The sequence below is a fragment of the Aphelocoma coerulescens genome, chromosome 8, assembly GCF_041296385.1.
Source record: "Aphelocoma coerulescens isolate FSJ_1873_10779 chromosome 8, UR_Acoe_1.0, whole genome shotgun sequence".
In the NCBI taxonomy this organism is placed as follows: domain Eukaryota; kingdom Metazoa; phylum Chordata; class Aves; order Passeriformes; family Corvidae; genus Aphelocoma; species Aphelocoma coerulescens.
This window is the reverse complement of record NC_091022.1, coordinates 23482779-23505147: the sequence shown is the minus strand read 5'-3', so window position 1 is coordinate 23505147 and position 22369 is coordinate 23482779. Positions and strand designations below refer to the sequence as shown.

The 22369-nt window shown below is 40.7% G+C and overlaps 1 protein-coding gene across 1 annotated transcript in view; it reads left to right on the top strand.

The window, feature by feature from the left end:
* Nucleotides 1-22369, top strand: part of EIF2B3 (eukaryotic translation initiation factor 2B subunit gamma) — a 98823-nt gene that overhangs the window by 56437 nt on the left and 20017 nt on the right. The window contains exons 6-9 of the mRNA XM_069023252.1: nucleotides 12010-12140; nucleotides 12783-12976; nucleotides 16939-17016; nucleotides 17724-17872. Of these exons, the coding sequence (XP_068879353.1) occupies nucleotides 12010-12140; nucleotides 12783-12976; nucleotides 16939-17016; nucleotides 17724-17872 (552 nt within the window). The remainder of the gene's footprint in view (nucleotides 1-12009; nucleotides 12141-12782; nucleotides 12977-16938; nucleotides 17017-17723; nucleotides 17873-22369) is intronic.

Genomic DNA, 22369 nt, shown 5'->3' with positions numbered 1-22369 from the left:
TGGAGCAATGCTCAAGCACTTCTATTACCTTGCAGAAAAGAGAGAATGGAGCATGCCCAAGGTAGAAGGACTTCTACCTTTTAGAAGTAAAAAAACCCAAAACAAACAGGTCTCTTCCAAGCATGTGCAAATAGTGTTTTTTTCAGACTTAGCCTGATGTAGTATGGGCACTTTTCCTGTTTACAAATGTAATGCCCAGACGAAAAGACAACCCTGTGCTGTGCCAAATTCCAAGCATGGAAGTGCAAGAGTTTTTCAGAGCAGATGAAATATTTTTAACATGGTCAAAACAAAGGGGTTTTTCCATAATTTTGTTCTTGGAAGTAGCTGAGACATTTTTGATGACGCTATCCAAAAAATAGTCAGCTTCAGGGAAACACCTGGCATGTGTAATTTCAGCCAAAGCAGTTACACTTTGGCAGAGTTTACAAACAGATGAAGACAGAAACTTACAATAGGAAATTCTGGGCAATTTTCTTAAGGCACCCTAGTTGCACCCCCTCTGAATGTTGGTCATCTCAGATTTGATAGAGGCAGATGCCACCGTGTATTTGCTTAGATGTTCTCTGTTCTCCACCAGTGTCATATGCACTTTCTGACATAAGAAGATCTTCAGACTTCATTTCAAAAGACTGTGTAGGCATATGTGAAACAAAATTCCTCTTATACATTAGGACATTTCACATACTTTTAGGGTGTCCTTTCCCCTTTTTTTCTCCACCCCTCTTCCTCCTAAAAGCCAGGTAAAATTTTATTGTGTTTAGTAATGTGTTTTGCAAATCACCATTTTGTCCAGAATCTAGCCCTTCTGAAGTTTGGGGTGTAGAAAAAGCCACAGTTTCCCTGGTAGAGTCACCTGGGAAGTGGGCAGCTCTTCCTACGGCCAGAAGGATCATGTGTGGTGCTGGAAAGGCAAGAATGATAAACAGCAGCACTGTGGTCACTTCAAAAGGTCTGAGTTAGCAATTCACAGTGCCTTATCCTGGGAATGTTGAGTGCTAACATCTTGCCTGCCGCCAGGGAAATCCACTTTCTCTGGGGAGCCCTCCCCTCAGGGTGCACCCCGTGAGAGTTGGAGGCTGTAGCTAAGAAAACAAATCCGCTTTCTGCAGTTCTTCCAGCACTGGAGAGCTGCCTGCCAGAATTTGCCAGTAGAGAAACTCTTTTCTGAACTGAGCAAATTTGCAGTAAACTTTGTAGCCAAAGTCAGTATGATTTGTTTACAATGTTAAACACTGGGGTTTGGGTTGGTTTTTTGGGTTTTTTTTAACTGCTGAAATAAATAAGAGCAAATTGTGTGAGGTCATAGTGCTCTGTCTTTCCAAACTGCTTCAGCTGCAATCCCAGAGCACGCTTCCCTGCTCAGTTCCCTTCTGCTGTGTCCAGAGAGCCTCTGCTGGGCCAGCACCAAGTGGGGAGAGGAAGGTTTGCTGTCTCAGTGCTGTGTTGGGAGATCTGTGGCCATGAAAAGAGCTGCAGCAGAGCTACCCTTCTCCCCCTCAATAAAGGGCAGGGTAGTGTGAGATCTTTGGAAACTGGAGGTGCGAGTGACTGGCTCTGGAGCTCCTGCTTGGATGGCTGTGTGCTATGCTGTACACAAAGGCCCCTGCAGGTTTATATTAAGGTGCTGCCCAGACTAAACCAGTGCATTTTTTCTTTTTCCCCTCTAAATGCCTTTTTATCATTCAGGCTGTCACCTGTGTTTCCTGGCAAGGGCTGCTGGCTGGGGGAGGTCTGGCAGAGCTGAACACCCAGCTTTGGTGGTCTTTGTGTGGCTGCCTGAAAGATGGCTTAAAACAGAACCTGCTCTGTGAATACCTGCGAGTTAACATGTGTCAGCCGTGTGGCTGGAAGGTTTCTCCTTTGCTGTAAAGGGAGATTTTATAATGAATACTTTCCTTGTGATTAAAACGGATAAATAAACAAATAGCTCTTACAGGAAGTATACTGTGTGAAGACAGGGCAAATAGATTGTAGCTTTCCAAACAAGGAAGAGAAAAAGGGGGAGGAAAAAAACCCACAATCAACCCAGCCCAAGTTCCTCCTTAGTGCATTTAATCTATTACAATGTGAAATGGCAATTCATCTTTCCCATTTCCTTTCCTTGTCAAACATATCCAGCTGTTGGAACCTTCCCTGCTCCCTACTCGAAATGCCAGGATTTGAAATTTGTTGATGTCCCACTCCTCCAGGGTATCATTACTGTTATCATCTTTCCATGGTATCAATCAACCTTACTCCTGAAACCTCAGGGGGAAAAGCCCTAATGATCCAAACTAGATTTAAACACATTATGATTTTCAGCAAATGCCTTCTGTAAGAAATACAATTCCTTTTCCTGTTGGCAGACTATCTGGAAGTAGGCATGTCTTTAGATGTGCTAAATTGGAGCTGGTGAACTTCATGAATAACTGCAAACCTTTCTGCGAGACCATCATACTCCATAGTGGCCACGTGCCTGAGATCCCAAAGCGTGCTTGGTCACAGCACAGTATTCTGTGCATCCAAGCTGCTCCTAGTGCAAATTTTTTCTAAGGTAAATGTTAAAATGTGTTAATTTTGTTTTCTAACTATGATTTACAGCATCATATGATGACCCTCTGGATTCTGTAAAAAAAGTGAATTTAGGGAGGTCATAAAAAACGTCATTCAATTATAGAATCATAGAAATATTTAGACTGGGGAGGGATGTCTGGCAGAATCTAGTCCAACCTCCTGCTCAAGTAAGTCTAACTTTTATGTTTCTCGGGGGTTTTTTTGCAGTTGAGTTTTGAAAATCTCTAAGGATGGAAACTGGGCCTTGTCCCAGGACTGCACCACTCACTGAAAAGTTGTTTTCTTTATGTCCCAACTGGAATTTCCCTTGTTGCAACTTGCATCTGTTGCCTCTTGCCCTCTCACTGTGCACCTCATGGAAAAGTCTGGCTGTCTTCTATATCACTTCACTTGTGGTAGTGGAAAAGTGTCATCAGATTCCCTCAAAGCCTTCTCTTCTCAAGGCTGAACAAACCCAGCTCCCCCAGCTTTTCCTCCTGTGTCATGTGCTCTTGGCCCTCTTGGTGGCCTCAGCTGGGCTTGCTCTGATCTGATAATAAACATTAAAAATTGTTAACTATTTTTTTCCACTGTCTGATGCAGTTTCAGTTTCCTTGGGTAACCTTCAGCCAAGTTGACTTTTGTCTTCACACAAGATGTGAATTTGGAGCCAAGAAGAAATTTGTTTATCCATCTTTGTGTGCTTTTTTTCCCCCCTTTATTTTTTTTTCTTAAATCATTGCCACTTGGACAGTATCACCCTAAGCATTCTTTTATCAATGCAGTGCATTTTCTGTACTCAACACTACTTGCATGTAAGATAATAGTTTGGGTGAAGTTATTATCTTGCCTTGTTGAACATCTCACTGTGAGGATACAATCCTTATACTATGATATCATATCTATGTCTCTTGCAGTGGAAAACATAAAACCCTTGTATTCTCCATTCAGATGATCTGAATGTACAATTTTCAAGATAATGGTTTCCTTCCTACCCCTCTCTGTTTTGCTTCTAAATTGCTCTTCGTCCACAACACCTCAGTCACTGACACATCATTCTGAAATTCTGTGTCCCCTTTTACTGACAGGTTGAATTTTAGGTAAACAGAGAAAAGAATTATTGTTTTCCTAGTATTTCACTTTTTCTTAAAAGTTTTTTTATTCTAGGTGTTAGCTCAATGTTAAATTTCATTGTGCCTTAGCCAGGCAAGTGAAACATGAACAATAGTATGTCTGTAACACTGTTGCTGACTTTATTATTGCATTGAATTACTGTGGTGGGAAACTTTTAAATTCCTGCATATAGATAGGAATACAATAAATGCTACCAGTGATGATAGGGCACACATGCATGAATAGAGTAGCTAAGAAGTGTCTTCATTAAGTTAGTGAACCATCATTCAATCAGTAATGGTACTCTGACTTCCATTCTGAATGTGATAAGGAGCCTAGAGCGTGAGGTAAGGGTTGATCTTAGAACAATCTTGAACCAAAGAGGAGCAACTGTGAATTTCTTTACTTAAAGTGAAAAAACTAAAAAAAGGGGGAATATAAGATTTTAAATAGTCTATGGGAAATGCTGAATGCTGTCTTGTTAAGCTACTGGTTTTGAAGAAGTCTAAGAGGTGAATAGAGAAAAGGAGTGACATTTCCCCTAAATCAAAGATGCAGGGATGAAATGTAGCTCATGCAGCATTTTACACCGAACTTTTATGGATTAATACCATCTGGAAAGAACATTATAAATAAAAGCTGTCTCATGAAAAAGAGATGGGATTCATTGGCCAAAAAACTTTCAAAGTTCTTCAAGAAAGGATAAAGTGAAGACAAAAAAAAAAAGTTTAGCCTTATCACAGACAGAAGATCATCTTGCAAACACCATGGTAAAAAGAACGGAGTTGTCCTACAGGGAGGGGTGGAGCAAGGATTAGCAATCAGTATAGAGGATAGGAGTTAATTAAGGTAGAATGGTTGCTGGGGAGAAGGGTGTAGAAATGGTACTTGTATAGGTGAAAGCAGGATTGAATTACACACCAGAGCTTCCAGTTTATCTTCCAGACTGCTAAGAGAAATTAGTCAAACTGAGGTTAGGTCCGTTTGATTGCAGACCACCAAACACAGTATCTGCATGGAGAAACAGCAAAGTCATGTGGGCATCTCCAGTGCCTGTAATGCAATACCAGTGGAGTGGGGTGGAAGAGGTTGCCCACATGAAGCTACGGCCATGCCTCTATTTTCTGACACTCATATGTTTTATAAGACAAGTCTGAAGTGTTTAAATCTATTTTATCTAAATATATAATTACGCACCTAAAGTTTACATAATTCTTCAGTTTATGGATACATGTTAGCCTTATCAAATGCATCGTATATGTGTGTTTGTTTAGGCAAATTGTCAGAATGCCTCTGTTTCTTTTTCAGAAAAGGAGCCTAATTTCAAAGGCACTTAGAAAAATGTTGGTAACTCAGACACAGATGGCTGCAAAAGCGGAGGTGGGAGAGAAAGGGGAAAGATGAGTTCTGGCAAGGAATCACATTTGTTGCAGGTGCGCTTGTTTTAGAAGAATGGGATGCTGTCTGGGAGTGAATGAGATCCATTCCTCAGCAGCATGTACAACCTGCCAAACACCCTGGGTGGCCTCCGACGGCCTCAGAGACTTTTGGTCAGAAAGAAGTTCTAAAAATGTCTAAACTTGCTGGCATTCCCATGCAAAAGCTGCGTTAGTCGGGAGCTGTGGGGTGTTCCTGGCTGTTTGGCAAGTGGGCAGAGTTAAGGTTACTTAGATGACCTGAGCTGAGTGTGCACATGCTTTCAAAGGATTTGAGTATGTAATTGAGGAGTTTTAATTTCTGTGGTCAATTTTTCAGAAAGCTGCCTTGTTTCCCAAAGGGCTTTTTGGCAGAAGTGGAAGTTAGATCCCTGCTCCTTTAACTGCATCCAGACTTGGTGGAACTTGAGAACAGCTTTTTATGTGGTTTGCATCCATACCATCCCTTTCATACTTTGATCTGGTTCCTCTCCGTGTTATGGTGTCAGTGACTGTCACTTGCGTGTCTTCTGCTTTCCCTCCATCATCTGGAATGTGGGGTTTTGGTGGTGATTCTGCAGTTTTGGGAAGTTATTCATAAACGTGAGCCTGCAAAGCAAAGCCGTGCAGCATTACTGGCTTGCTGTGTAATGGATTTTGAATGAGTCATGCACGTTCTTGTGAGCGTTGGGAGTATGTTGCTGTCAGGCTTGAAGGTTTTAGTTAGAAAACAGTATGGAAAGACAAATGAAGCACAAATGCAGTCATGTGGAATTACCTTGTAGTAGAATATTTCTCAATGTTTCCTTGTCTTCTCCCTAAGCTTTTAACTTCAAAAATAAGAGACACTGACAATTAATTAATATGAATTTGTGGCAGGGTGTGAGAAATATATTTACTCTTTTTGTAGTCCAGATTTTGAGAGTAGAACAGGAGAAATAGAACATAGCAAGATTTAACAGATGTTCAATGCTGTGATGGGTGCTTCAGGTTATTGAATTAGGCACAATTAATTGCCCGATAGTTTATTGGCTTGCCTGGTTACTTTGGAGTTTTCCTTTATTATAATTGGTCTTGGGTACACCAGACAAAGGCAAAAGGATTATTGCAAGATGTAAGGGCAGAATTAGCCTTCTGCAGAGATGTGGCACACCCTAGAGATTTATCACTTGATTTTTTTTTCCTTTTGTATGCAGTCCTTCTCTGCTTTCTCCGCATTCTTAGCATGTCTCAGAAATTCCAGCATTTTTAGTAATGAATCAGTGAGAAGAAGGGGAAAAGTCCTGTAATTGCTTTTTCCATTGTGCTTGTTAAAACGGCGTTGTGGGAAATGGACCCAAACACTGTCTTTTAAGTGGTGTTGAGTCTGAGGCAGGTGGTATTAACTCAGGACTGCATTAACTCTTTTCAAATCTCTTTCCTGTTTCCTTGAGGAAACATGCCTGGTGTATATATGTGGCATGGGCTGTTTGCCTGCCTCTTGCATTGACATTTTAATTTGGTCCATGATATAAATATCATTTCCCTAATCCCCCTTGCCCTGACCCTGTTTTGTCTTTTCTTCAAAGTGAGTTGACTTTTTTTTCTTGAAGGAGGGGGGAGGAGATGGGAATGGTGGCTGGCTGCTCTAGTTTGGAGCATTAAATGCTCAGGGAAAAAAATCTCAGAGTAACTGTTGTTTCTTTCTTTGTATTCACATGGAAATTTTTAATCTCCATCAAAGGATCAGGAGAAAATAACGTTGAGATTCAACAAGAGAGCTCCCAGCTTACATGGAATTTTTAAATGTTATTTGGCTTTATCCTTTAAACGATGAGAACCATGAACTATGTACCTACAGGGTTCAGAATTAACTTTTCTCTTTCTTCCAACACACCCTCTTTTTTTTCTTCTTCTTTCCTCCCTTTTTCTTACATCTTTATTGTTCTGCATAAACATGCAACTCCTTTCTGGCCAAAACTCTAAGTTGCCTTAGGGTTTGTTTAGTTGTATTTATGTATACATTTCTAACATTAATTATGAGCACCAGTCTGAAATACAGCCTCATGTTCTTTTGATGTGATCTGAAGAATCTCTGTTGAAGGCCATGGAGCTAAGATCAGACCCCAACTCCGTGTATGCTTGCATAGCTGTATAACAGCTAACATTTGCCTGTTTAAAAAAAAAAAAAAAGATACAAATAGGTATAAAAGGGCTAATGATCTGCTTGTTTGTAGTGAGGAATCACAAACACTATCTGCACCTGTAGATTTAGCTGATTGTGCTGACAGTGATAGCAAGGGAAACCTCTCTGCTACTACCCAAGGAGGGCGGGTAACAGCAGATTTCACAGGTGGGTGCTGACAGCAGCAGTAGATTTCATGGTTCATCACAGATTAATAAAACAGGGAGGATATTAAAATGCTAATACTCATTAATACTATTTTATGGTGTTTAACATGAAACATGGAAAATGAAAATGAATGACAGCCGGTAAATGGAACTGACAGTTGTGTTCAGGGTGTCCGAAGCTGGTGAGAATTAGATGCAGGAAGCAAAAGCTGTGGATGCCCCTATTTCTGCTGTGGATAAAGCCAAACAGCACCTACAGTTACGTAGATTTGTGCAAGGTCACCTAAACTTAGATTCAAATAGACTCTTCTATTACTGTAGAATACTTTATGAGATTCTTTTCCTTACCATCGTTGGTCAGAACCATTATTTTCCATGTTCTATGGCAGAGAGAGTCTCCAGCAATACATATATCTAAGAACAGAAATCCCAGCCCATTAAAGCATAATTGTGAAATCCTTTTTTGTCTTTTTTTAAGGGGTCAGTATTAGTTTTTTTCCCCAAAAACTCTTCTTGTGTTTCAGTTGGCTACATTGTTCTTCATTTCTTGCTGAAGTTTCAATAATCTTCATCCCAGAGGCAGTTGCATTTCAGCAACAAGTAAAAGTTGGCCCTCTGTGGGCCATAATGTAATGTAATATAATATAACATACATAGATACAAACTTAGTTCTGCCATGTTGTAGACTGTTTTAAGTTTATTTATGGTTAAAAGTCTCTGAAAACCTCTGCATAGCTGTGTGTAAATATTAAGCTTTTTGACCTAGGGTGTTTTCACCTAATGTTCTTTCACAAGTAAAACTTTTTAATTTAGTATGAACCTTATCTGTGCCTTTACTGAGATGCAAAAATCCCAGAAATACTGGGAATATATAAAGTGCACAGGGACCAGGGATATAGGGGTTCTAAAGATGTCGTTATGTCTTGCTGGTAATAACAGTACTTGGTAAAATAACAGTTGTCGGACCAAGCAGACATTTTTGCACCTTACTGTTTTAGGTTTAAAATAAAACTAACCTTGAATATATTCTAGGTTTATAATATCTGGGTCTGAGTCTGCAATCTGCATGGCTGACTGCGAGTGGCTGATGCGTGCTCTAAGCTTTTAGGTACATTTAATACTGAATTTTCCAGGAGGTTCTTTTGCTTTTAAAATATTTCATCTTCACTTGAATTCCCAGTTTTTTTCTTGCACTTGCACCATGAATTTCAACTGCCCAGTTGTCTTCGTTTCCCCCATTTATGCACCATCTCTTGCTACATCTCCTGTAGTTGTGACCTGCTGCGTGAATGGCAGATTCCATGCCAGAGATACTTCTTTTTTCATGCTTAAAATGTGATCAGTATCAAACCCTTTCAAAATTGCTGCCGACTCTTGTTCTCAGGATACTGGAGCCACATAAGGTGCTTCAGGGACTAGTGTGTCCCCCTCTCTTCATTTACAAGCAGACATCTAACAACACTCTCTATCTTTGGTGGTTTCCTTGAAAACCTGCTACTTTCTGTTGAGGTGAAAACAGATAGAACTTCAAATATCAAAGTTTAGGAAAGGAAAAGTCATGAAAAAGGGCCTGTCACTTGGGCTAGATTTTATGAAAACATATTTATTTTGGCAAATGTATCTCAAAGGCAGGTTCATGTTTATGCTCCTCACCGTCTGGAGTTTGCTGTGAGGTGTCAAGAGCATGCTTACTCCACATTGGCTTAGAACTGGATTTCTGCCAAAATTCTGTGTGCCCTCCTCTCCTTCCTCTCACCCCTTTACTTTCTTTTTCCTGGTTGTAGCAGATTTTTCCTTCTGTCAATCTCAGTGTGTATTTCATTTTCACTTCTCGGCACTGACAGAAACAACGAGCTTTAGAAACCAGGGGGCTCCAAGTTTTAAAACATGAAGAGAATAAAAAAAGATGCTTTCTTCAGCTTACAGGGTTTTACGTTTATTTCTTCTTAATATAGGCATGTGAAGTTCAGATTTGATTGTAAGGATTTTAAACACACTAGACCAGAAACCTTTTTGGTTTGTCTTCTGTATCTAGGTTACAGGCCAGTTGGTTCTTCCAAACTCCTGCTAATTTTTCTCTCTCTCTTGATGAAGGGTCTTCAGTCCCTCTGCATCTCTTTGGATTTAAATTCCTTTCCTAGTTCCAGCCAGATGTTTGGTTTCCCCTGCTGTTGACAGTCAGATAATAGTCTCATGCTATCAGTTCGTATATCTACATTTGCAAGATCTTTTGCAAAAAAAATTCCCAAATCTTTCTCACAGAGGGCCTTACTGTGTATTTTTACTACTTTCCAAAGGCAAATTCCTTTAATGTCACATATAAATTGCTTCAACAGCAAGCAGAGGCAAACCTTCCTGGTTTTCCTTTTCCAGTAAGAAGGGTGTGTTTCTGAGCCACATCTTATGGATGACCCAGAGATTTGCTCCACCTTTGGCAAAGGAATGTGGCTAGCACTTCAGAGAATTGCAGGAAAGCTTCAGGAGTTTGGCCAAGAAAGATTAAACCATCAAAAACAAGGCAAAACTGCAAAACTTTGTCTTTTCCCCTTTCCACTGCTTTCATTTCCTACCGTGTTGTGTTGTCCTCTGCATCAGACTATTTAAGACTGCCAAATACTTGGGTATTTTATAGGTAATATATCTTATAAATGCCATAGCCAGCCTCTGAGGGAAACAGAGGATTGTCGGTTTTGGATGAAGTATAAAACCCAAGCAGGAAATCATTGCTGAATGGCACAGCTGCAGGCAAACACTGTGAGCTAGTAAACTGCCCATCTGCACAGCCACACGTGTGTGGGAGCGCGGGGCCGGCGCGGCCGCGGCAGAGCGCGCCTGTAAGTGGTTAGCAGGCAGAAATTCGGTGATTAAAGAATGAAGTGTTTTGCTTCGTTAGTTCCTGAAATACAGCTATCTGAAGGTGATTATAATCTTATTTTTAAGCAGGAGGAGAGACTAAAGACTAAGCTTTTCCTTGTCCGTAATAAAACATAAAAGCAAAATTTCAGAGGTGGACTGGGGTTGATCATCCCACTGCAGGACAGAGGATGTGACACAACTTGCACTGAGGACTGAAGGAAAAGTTTGTCAGGAAAAAGAAACGCACTGTATTTGTTCATAGGACTGAACTGGCAATCACATCTGAATCTTCCTTTCAAAGATAGAGACATGAAAGACTGTTTCAGTCCTTAAGTCTGCTTCACTAGCATTGACCTGAACAGGGGTCTGGGTGGGCTTTGAGCTGGTCTTAAAGTTTGAACTGTGTAAGATCTCCCTTTGCTAGAGATTTTGCCAACCAAAATAATTTTCACTGTACTCATTCTAGTACTTGCCTTTTGGAATTTAATCTATTAGTTCCTAGATTTGCTGTCTTCTATTCTAAACAACTCCTCTTTCTTTGTGGGTTATTATTTGTTGAGTTCCTCTAGCCAAGCTCACTGTGTTAGTTCTCCCAATCCTTCCTCTGAAGTTTAGCACTTCCTCTTACACATGCCAACTTTGAGTTCATTTTCCGCATGATTTTCCTAAGTACTACTTTAAATAATCCACAATTCAGTAACTAAATGGAGATTGTTAAAATAATGAAACAACAACAATAAAGCTCTTTTAAGACTGCACTCCAACTGTAAAAACTGTTGATTTGGGGTTTTTTGCCAAATACTTTATTGAAAAATTAAATTATCTTCTCATAGTCAAAATTAAATTAGCTGGGTTATAATCCCATTGTACAATAGACTTCCTACATTGATATTTGTCTTTTGGGAGAGTTTTTTGTTGATTCATTGCAATGTATAAATCAGTGCAAGAGTAAAGATAATCTAGTGACTGGGGCCTTTGTTTAAGGCATAGGTGGCTTGGGATAAAACCCCTCATGATTTCTCTACCTCCTAGTATTGGGGTATCAGAATGGATATAACAAAAGTTGAAATCTGTAAACAGGGAAGATGGGTGTATTGCCAGCTGAAGCCTCTGGAAGCTTTCTGTTCACTTACGTGTTTTGCATTGGAGCCTCTAAAGAGCATGAAAGTCTTGGGGTCTAAACTGGTTAAAATGTGCTCATTTCTCTTGGTTAAAGGACTGAGTCTAAAATATTCTGATGTTTCACGTGAGCAGGAATATCACTGTATGCATCATAAATATTTTAATTGAAGGATCTGATATTTCATATATCCTTCAGCATTTCCATATTTTTATCACAAAGAAAAGGAGCTGCTTTGGTTTTTTCTCTATAGGCACTTAATTATCTCTTTTCCTGTCAATTGATGCAATTTTTTAAGCCACATAAAGGGATTTCAGTTTTTGTCATTACAGTGTTGGTACTTTCTGCATTCCATTTGCACGCAAGTATGAATTCTAGGATGATGACATTAAATTATAGGCATCTCTGTTAAAATACAGGGAATACAGTTCTGAAAATGAAGCTTCTTCCTCATTTTGAATCTTTCTTTATATTTTAATGGATTAAGGAAGCAGGTGACTAGTGGACATTGTCTTAATGTCTTGCCATTTTGATTCATCCTCTTGAAGTGTGCAAAATGTCTGATAATATTATGCAAAGAAAATGAAGACGTGTAAGTTCTAGCATTCACAGACTTCATGTGTGCTCCTCCTTCCCCAGGACAATCACATCTCTCCGGAGTGAACTGATTCCACATCTGGTTAGGAAACAGTTTTCTTCTCCTGCATCATTGCAGCAAGGACTAGACAACAAAGAAGAGGACCAAAAGAAAAAAGAGCAAGCATCCCTAGGTCAGTACAATATCAAAAACTTGGGTTTACGGAAGTTTTAAAGTCCATATGCTACAGCTGAGTTATTGAGTAGACTACAGAACTAGCCTGAAACACTACTTTAGAGATTCAGCTTCTTTTTACTCATGATAGCAAAGATTCTGGTAGATTTATTTTTCAAACAGTATTGTGTACTATATAAATCTTTTGTCTTCCCTTATTTTGGTGTAACCATAAGCAAATCAGCTAGAGGCTCTGTATTTTTTTTTCTGGGAAAAAAGATTCATTTTTGAAAATGGAGTTTTAGGAGGGAGTTCCTAAAAATGCATAGGACATCAGGCTAAGCTAAGCCTTAAACACCCTGCACTGGGAACTGGACAGGATCTCAGATCCTAGAATTTATTTTTAGCATTTCCGCTGTCTCCTTGTGTGACCTTGGGCAAAACATTGCATCTGTCCTGATTCCTTGATTCACACCTGCAGAATAAAAATAAGCACTTACTCACTACATGTGATAAAATCTGGTAATGACTGCCGAGTATCTAACCATGGAGATGAGGTGAGGCAAAGATTTCCCTTCACCAACAGTATTTTAATAGTATTCCTCTTCAGAAAGTATTTCATTAAATCCTGTCTAACTTCATGCGTGTGTGTGTTCTCCAGACATTTATAGTTTCATAAAGGAAGATAATAGCTTGCTGAAACCTGCTCCAGATAACTCTTGTTGGAATGATCATAGAGGAGATATGAATGTAACTCTCCACGAAGGAAAAGTGCGCTGCTACGTCCATATCATGAAGGAGGGGCTGTGCTACCGAGTGAACACTCTTGGGCTGTACATTGAAGCCAACAGACAGGTGAGGAAAGTACAGAAGTGCCACCTGTAGTAGCTTATGGGACATTTCAGCCTGTGGGAGTGACTCCCTGTGATACAGCTGAGGAGTATGTGGGAATTGAACCAGTGCCACATTATCCAGGCACCCTACTGCTTGTTGGGTAGGGATGTGAGGCCAGGGAACAGTTCTGTTGCTGATTTACTATAGATTTGATTTAGGTAAGCAAACTCTCACCCTAAACACTCTTGTGGTTTTTTTGGGACGGGCAAGACCTGCAGCTAAAGAGCCAAGAAGTGTGGAAAATCAGAATGGAAATAGCTTTGATAGCTCATTTAATCAATGGAAGTAGCTTTGATTAGCTCATTTAATCAATGTCCTCCATGTCCTAAAAACAAGATCAGTTTTGACTGGACTCTTCCTAGTAGATGTTTGTTTGTGATAATAACAAAGGTTGTTAACAATTTGCAGAAAGACTTAAACTACGCTTTCATTTAAATTGCCTAATGATTTCCATTATTAAAGAATTCTTTTATGAACAGGTTTCCCTACTGTGGTACTCCAAGTAAACACAGCGGTGAACTCTTGATCTGATGCAGAGTCTGTGGCAGGTTTCACTTTCACATGACTGAGAACTCATAAAATTAAAAAAATCACAGATGAGAATTAGGGAGATCCTGTACCACCTAACAAGCTGATGATTGAAAGCTCTTAATATCTTTGTGGGGCAGGGATTTGGGTTTTTGCGGTTTTTTTACTACACTAGCTGATGCAGTATACACATTCTCACTTCACTCTGCTAGTGATGAACTTCATTGCTATCAGGAATGGACAGTTTCCTCTAGTTTTGAAAGACCAATAAGGAGTCCAACCGTAAGGAAAAACTCAAGATTTCTGGAAGTGGGGCTGGAAAGGTGATAAAGTTGTATTGGGAAGTCTGGAAGTGGTCACTGCCTTGCCTTTGCTCCGACCGAGTTGATTTCTTTTTAATAACATTAATGGATTAATTCATGCAAACCAGAATTGCAGAATGGCAGCATGAGTTTATGCATTGGAGCTCTTTCTCCTTGATGCTTGTAGAGGAACACAGAAATAAAGTGATTTGCTTTGTGCTTAGGGAGATGAGGAAGAGAGGCAGCGCTGCTTTTCAGCAGAAGGAGAAAACCTTCCCCAAAACCAGAAGGAACAAGTGTGCCCAAAGGGTTAAGGGAGAATACCACTTGCTAGGGGAAGTGTGCGTGCACGTTTGGCAGCAGCCACTTCAGTAAAAAGTTATTGAGTTAAGCCAGTCAGACTCCATGTGGGTTTTTTTGTGTTGGTTTTTGTTTTTGGTTGGGTTTTTTTAACCTAAATATTCTACATTTTGGTTAGTTCAGGAAATATGTTTGCTCCTGGGTGGTACAAAGAATTAGTGTTTTGAAGTCACATTGGGGCTTTCAACATTGGAAAGGATTTTCTTTGAATTTTGAACTTTTTTAGGATGGTAAAATTTCTAAGGAAACTATGTGGAGGTAAAACATAAAATGGAACTTAATGAGGAGTTGTGAGAAAGTAGTTCCTTTTTTCAGTGCCACTGCATTTTGTTTCTCTTTCTAATCCTCATAAAAGATGCACATTTAATTTGATCTGGGTGGGCGGTTACCTGTTTTGTTGGTCTCTAAGGAAGATTTTGGGTGTTCAGTTTGCTCTTATCTTGGCCTTCACAGACCAGATTCTGATCCCCTTGCTGCAAAGGTGGGACCTATAACTTTGAGGTCCCAAAGGACAGACTTGCACAGCAGTAGCAGTCCAGTCCAGTAGCTGCAGGAAGGAATGGCATCCTAACCCATTGCCCTTCTGGTGAGGAAACACTTTGCTCACATCATTTCACTTCCAGCTGGGTTTCTGGATGCCTGCAGCCTGTGTGTGGGCAGGTGGGTTCAGGAGGGAGTTATCTTCAATAGCAGGAAATAGTTTCTTTGTAAGATGAATTAAATCCAAACACATCTTAAACCTTCCCTTGACCCAGGCACTCCCTCTGACTCCTGCCCCCAGTCTAACCTTTCTTTTCAGAGCAAAATGCTTGAGCTTGTAGCTTTCGTGGGTTACCCCTCAGGCTGCACTAACACTGATTCTAATAAGGGCTTTGCTCTGGCCAGTAAAATCCTTTATTTATTTCACTATATCACCTTTCCACTGAGGAGGGCAAGAGTCTTTTTTCAGTTCTTTCCTGTCCTGCAGATCAACATTGGATAGTAGGAATCTCTCCAACCTATGCTGTAGGTATGCTTTGGTGTGTGTTCCTCTCTTGGATCCATGTGTCAGGTGACGTGTCAGGACAGCATCCCTTCACCCTGCCAGCATCATCCGGGTGGATTCACCTAGTTTGTGGTGTTCTAGTAAACTGGTGGTTTTCTGTAGTGCCTGCACCTTGGACTGAAGGATCTAATCTACTCTTGCTTTTTAAAAAATAAACAATTCTAGCGGGAAGGGCCAACTTCAAGATGTAAAGAGCTACAGATGTGAAAATGTGTACTGGTGACAATGGGCAAATTGAAATGATAGCTCAGAAATGTGAGCTCATCTGATCCCAGCTTCTTCAGATCTGTGGGATTTGGTTTTTGAGGTTCACTCCTTAGCCATCAGCTCTTGTCATCCCAGCTTTCTAAGGAAGTCATTTTACACAGTTGTACTGTATAGCAGTTCCTTAATAGCAGCTTTGGAAATTGCTGGCAACATTCAGCCAAGTTTAACAACAATAGAGATCTCAGAGATTAACTTTTCTAAGAGTTTTGTAAAAATAGGTGCTTGGGTAGAGAAAAGGGAGACTTAATGAGTGCTGCTTCCTCCCTTGAGGCAAACTCAGTTGTACCATCACTGTGCTGTGACTCCGGTTGACCTCCCAGATGGACAGTCAGTGTCCACGTCCTGGCTGGCCAAGCAGTATGTGCAGAGCTCCACACCAGCCCCAGCACACACTGCCTCTCATTCAGCCATACAGTTTGCTGTGATACAGACCTCTTAGCCCTCATACATCTGCATCTCCTATGTTCCTTTGAAAGCCATCTCTGTCCTATCAAGAGACATCATACATTGCATCATCCCTGCCAGTAACTGTGCAGCACTGTGTCTGTGCAGTGTTGCAAGGCTCCCACCTCCCCTGCCATCCCCATCTGTGCTGTCATCACCTCTTCTGTGGTGTGACCTTGGCCTCAGCCTGACTCCAGGAGATGCAGGATGCCTCAGGCTGCTCTTTCACCCACAAAAGGAGGAATGATGGAGTGATATCCCGTCCTCCTACAATGCTGGCTCCCTTTCCTTTCAGGAGCTAGTTCAGAATTGCTCTCTATGGATTTGTTCTTGGCTATTTTGTGGCCTGTGTCTCTCTCTATTACCACCACTGCTCTGTCTGCTTATCTAACACCTCCTGTCAGGAGCCTTTTCTTGTGCAGCTTTCTACCATCTGGAATAGCCACTTGATCAACTTTAGTTTCTACTTAAACATCTGAAATACAATTTTGTTGCCCATGCCTCAGAATACTACCTGGTGGAGTGGGCTGGACACAGTCATCTTTTTATGCAGTTTACTGGTTTATATTTGGTATTACTTGCTTCCCTCCCTTGCTTTACTAGACAGCGTAAAACACGCTGAGCTGCATTTGAAATGGCAGATGCTGGACATTGTGATAACATACAGGATGTCACTGTGTTCAGCTGGAGCCAGCCTGCTTGCTGCTGCTGATCCACTGCTTCTCCACAGGTGGGAAGCTGAGTTGACACAGTGCACTGTGGTAGCACTGTACCTGTCTCCTTTACAAAAGTGAAAGATGATAAATCACACATAGCTGGTGGACATTTGAAATGCAGTAACCCACCATTTCCCATAAGTTAAAATGTTTATGGCAAATGCAGCAGTGCAATGGAAACCAAAGCCATCTTTGAGCTGTTTCTGTAATGTGTGGATACAGCACTATCATGTTAATTTGTGATGTGGGTTTTTCATTCAGGTTCCCAAGTTATTGCTTAACCTGGGTCTGGAAGAGCCACTGGTTCATGGGTCTGCACAGATCACTGATAGAGGCATGGTAAGTGTTCCCTTTTCCCGTCTCTGCTCTTTCAATAGTCTGCAAACACTTTATTTCAACAATTGCTTGCTAAAATTCAGTCTCATTGTTGGAAGTGAAGCCAAGTTCTGAAGTGTGGAATGATGGAATGTAGATGATACAGCCCAGAGTCTTCTGTAGGCTCACCCACGGGTTCCTGCCTTTCAGTGTCTCTCTTCTAAAGTGTTTGGTAAAAAGTCTATCATAGTCCCAAGTCAGACACTGCAGTCTCTTGTTCCATAATGGCAGTTCTTGGTAGTTGAGCAGTTTGCCTCCCAAAGGACACGAAACCCAGAAAGCATCAGAAGCTTTGCTTCTTGCTAAGGCATTTTGGTTCAATACCAGTTTCAAGCCTCCCTTTGACAGGTCTCACTGGGCAAACCTGAGTGAAACCAGTGAGTACCAGCAGGACTGTGCCTACCTTGCTTACCTTTCTGCATGAAGCCTACAGAGCCAGATCCACTAATGGAGTTTTACCAAGCTAATGGACCTTGGGAAGACTGTCTAACTATCTGCCTATGGGGTGGGCCCCAAATTTCCACGTCTTTCCTCTGCCAAGGATCCCTCAGGGTAGAGCAGGGTAAACCTTATTGATAAGTGCTTGAGACACACTTTGGAAGAGGTGTATGGAGAGCACATATTGGAGAACTCCATGTACTTTTGCTAGTTTCTGTTCTTTTCTTCCCTAGGTTGGATCAGATAGTATGATTGGGTCATCCACACAAATTGGAGAGAAGACATCCATCAAACACTCCATCATTGGCAGCATGTGTACCATAAAAGACAAAGTTAAGATAACAAACTGTATCATCATGAATTCTGTTACAATTGAGGAAGGGTAGGTTACCTTTTTGTATCTTAGTTCTAGATAGATCCTGAGTCAGTAATTTTTGTCCTGTAAAGAGTCCTGAGCCAGAAGAGATGATGCCAGAGGCTGTGTTTCTAAAGACCGAGTCACAAGTAAGTCTCTATAAGCAGTCCAGAAGTGCACAAGTGAAATAACCTAACAAGAGGGCTGCAGTCTTGGAACATAAATTTCTTCTTTTTACAGTAGATCCTGTCCTCTTCAGAATGTGTAAGTAAGTTAAGTCGATGTATGAGTTTGTATGAGCTTGCGTGTCATTCTTCCAAGCTTTATTTTAGTGGCTGGATCAGTGAGTATGCCTAAAATATTTGAGGCACAAAGCACATTTTAAAGTGGTACACTTGCCAGCTAGAAATGTTCTTCTCACATTTGAACATTACAGCTTCACCTAAAATGTCATTTTCTTTGGCCCTTTTTTGTCATCCTGCAGCCTTTACTTTACCATTGCCTATGCTGAGTAATAGAATAAATGAATAAACTTTTCAAAGAGAAAATCTGCCAGCTCCTAGAGGTTTCTCATGCACTAAAGACACTGACTAAATAGTTAGCCTTGAGCTGTACATTTCCAAATGTGGGAAAAGTGGCCTGTCTGTAATTGTTGATGTCTGCATGCCCCCATCTTTCCATACATGCTGGCTTCCTGTGGATGTCAGTGGAAAGGAAACTGCTGATTGAGTCTGTGCAGACCTGTATAAATTCTCTGCTCCTTCATGGCTTGAGGTTTGCTTAGGGCCTCAGGAAAAAGGCCAAACTCTTAAAAAATGCCAAGTTGGCTCTGAAAGTTGCGTATCTGAAAAACGTAAAACCCCAGAGGATGTGGGGTCTATGGAGGATACTACTGTTACATAACTAAATTACAGGTAAGTATGGTACCTTACCACAAAGTGTTTGTCTTTAATAGAAATCCACAGTAATTTCAAGCACATCATAAATCAGAATCCCACTGAGTATAGAAAATAGCTGGTTTCCAGTTCGATCACAGATGGATCCAGTATGGCTGTATCACAAGCATTGCTGTCATAAAAAGTAGAGGAACCTCTCTCATTTGATCATGAGACCCTCTGTCATTTTGATTAATGAATTGATGCCACAATCATGATGGTATTGTTTTACATATGAGGTCAGCAGCTCTACCATTAAATCACAGAGGCAGCTAAGTGTATAAATAGCACTGTTTTTATGAAGAGTCCCAAATCATCTTGTGTTTGTCTGCATTGGCATTTAGTAGTATTCTAAATCCTAAATCGAGCCCAGAGCTGTTATGTTAAGCATTTCACAAAATTCCACAAGCATCGTAAAGTTGGTGATATGTTATTTTTAAGAGGGATAAACTGACTTTTGGGGTAATGTTTTTGGGAATTCTAGAAAACAATGTGATCCCTAGTCACTCTTGGTGAAAACAATATAGCCACCAAAGAGTGAAAAACCTCACAGTCCTAGGGGTTTACCCCCTTTAACCTGCTCTATGGTTACTGCACACTGATGCACTGGAGTCGAATTTGTAATTATTCCTCTCCAACTGGAATTAAGACTATAGACCCTGGATCGTTATTGCAAAGCATACTGTAGTTAATATGGTGTAGATCTGCACAGATACAGAGCTGATAAAGTATTTCTTAATGCATCATAGTAAGTCTTAAGATCAGAGGGGTATGAAGTCATGCATACACAGGTAGTGAGAAACAGAAACATTCTAGCTGCTGAGTTTTGTTGAAAGAAGCCTTGCTTGTAGTGAAGGATTTCTATGTATTTTTTAATGTATTTTGACTCTCTTTCATTACTTTGGTTAAATCTGATGGATTTTTGTTAAAATGCTAATTATTCTTACTCATGTTGATGGATCCATTTGCAACAGGTGGATAAATTATATGTGGTTTTGCTTTAAACTGCCCACAGTGGACAACTCCTTATAAACACCTCTTCCCCCAAGTGTCTCTAAAACAGCTTAGGCTTTATCTAATCACCAACTTCAGAAAATGTCTTCATCTTTAATTAGAAAGTCAGTATGTGTTGGCTGATATGAGTCAAAATGAGCGTAATAAAGTGCCTTGACAGATCTAATTAATTTTTTTTATTGCACAGCAGATGTCCTACAAGTAAGCGTTTTACCATCTAAGGTATTGTATATTAGAAACTTCTGAAATTGCATTGAGAAGTGGATAAAAACTGTGTCATTTAAAGAATATACATTTTAATGCTGACTCAAGCAGCTCAACCAGACTAACGGTGTACTATAGTAATGCCCAAGTCAAACATGAGTGGTAACTGAAGGAAGGCCATGCCCAGGAGTGTTCATTGCAGTAACACCAACTTGAAGCAGTAGGCTTTAGAGGACACTTATTATGCAAAAGACAAAGGTGTTTAGATAACTCAGAGAAGAAAGAAAGATCAGGTAAATCTTTTCTGAAAGTTGGAATACTGGGAACAACCAAATGCAAATATTGCTCTGCTTTCTAAGTTCATTTATCAAGAGTTACATGGCACTGCCTTGGTATTTCCCTTGCTTCTTCCATCATGTCTGGCTTCTCTGGGTTGAATCTTACTTTCTTTTTTTTTCCTATCTCAGCTGCAAAAGTGATCAGCAGCTTCAGTTCACTATGTCAATATAGAAAAAGCAAAACAAAACGAACAACAATGCATAATAAAAAACAAACAAAATACACCAAAAACCAAATGAAAAATGTTCATCTCTTGGTAGTTTTCCTATAATGTGATTTGAGGATCCTGTGCCATAATTCCTGCAGTATCAAGATCCACAAATTATAACTCCAAACCAGAAAAAAGGTTTTGAATGGCCTCACCACATTTAGTACCAGCTTCTGAAATGGATAAATTCTTGCTGTACAGGTGGGAATACCACAAGGTGCTTAGAACAAAACCAGGTATCTCTTGTTAGGCAGTGGTTGCCTCATTATTGGAGAAACAGAGGTCATGGCCTAGGTGACAATAACTTTCCCAACTGAATGGATCAAGGAACTGGGCTTAGTTTGGACAGTCCATTGCACACTATTTGCAAATTAGGATCTGTTCTCCAGGAATGGCTGGTGCATTTGATACTCTGGAGTACGAGAAGCTGGGATTTTTGTTTGTCCTGGTGTGTAGGGCTTCTGTTACATTATATATGTCTCCTGTGAAGTGATTTGAGTAGATATGAATCCCCCCTCAGAAGAGATTACAGGGGATTAAAGAAGTTAGTAACAGGGCAAAATAATTGCTAGTCCTTTCTTAATGTGTTTCCCACTGTGCAGCTAATTCTTCTATCAATGAGACAATAAAATAGCAAAGATTACATATGTGCTGAATGATGGACATACTTGACCAAGCTGGGAGGGATGTAATTTATACAACAGCACAAGTGCTGAGAGATGCTGACTGCCCAGGTGACAGGCTGCAGTGGCAGAATGGTTCTTTTTCCCTCTGGACGGCTCCCCAGAGCTCAGTGACAAATGACTGCACTGAGTTACATAGTTGGAGAAAAACTACTAATTGAGCTAAAATCATAGGTCACTTGAAAACTTTGTCTATCTGGATGTTCCTGCAGTAGCTGTGTGTGTCGTTGGTCTCTGTAGTGGCTTGGGACTTCCCCTTCTCTTTGTTCTGTTTGCACCAGGGGTGGAGCAGCACTACAGGGTCTCTGGATTGCTGCATCTTTGGTGCAGGAGTCCCCTCATTTATAGCTCTCTTGCAAAGGGGCAGCCTGTAACACCCACAGACTGACTGAAGCCGGTTGCCTAAGGGGATTGTGCCATTTGCAAGTGAAAAGTAATGCTTGGTAGATTTAACGCCCTGATAAGCAGGGCTGGCAAACTGGTCACAACAGATAAGGAGAAGGCTGAGGTACTCAACCACTTTTTTTGCCTCATTCTTCACTGTCAGAGTCTCTCTTCCCACACCTCTCAGCTTTATGGACCATAATACAGGGACATATCAGAGGGCTGGAGCACTTCTTCTGTGAAGACTGAAAGAGTTGGGGTTGGTCAGAAGAGAAGGCTCCAGGGACACCTCATTGTGGCCTCTCAGAACTTGAAGGGGATTTATAAGATTGATGGTTACAAACTTGTTATCCCAGCCTGCTGCAACAGGACAAGGGCTAACGGCTTTAAACTAAAAGAAGGTAGACTTTAAGATTAGATATAAGGAAGAAATTGTTTGCTGTGAGGGTTTTGAGGCATTGGCACAAGTTGACCAGAGAAGTTGGGACTGCTTAATCCCTGGAAGTCTTCAAGCCCAGGCTGGCTGGGATGCTGATCAACCTCGTGTAGCTAAAGATGTCCCTGCTCATTTAAGAGGGCATGGACTACATAGCCTTTAAAGGTCCCTTCCAACCCAAATTACTTTATGGTTTTATAGTGTTGTTTCATTTGGTAGACTTAGGCACGCTCAGCTGTTTTGAAATGAGACCTAGATATGGATGGATTAATTTGGTTTCAGGTTCCTGTTCTGGCTTTTGTTTTTGCAGTCACTGGTTGG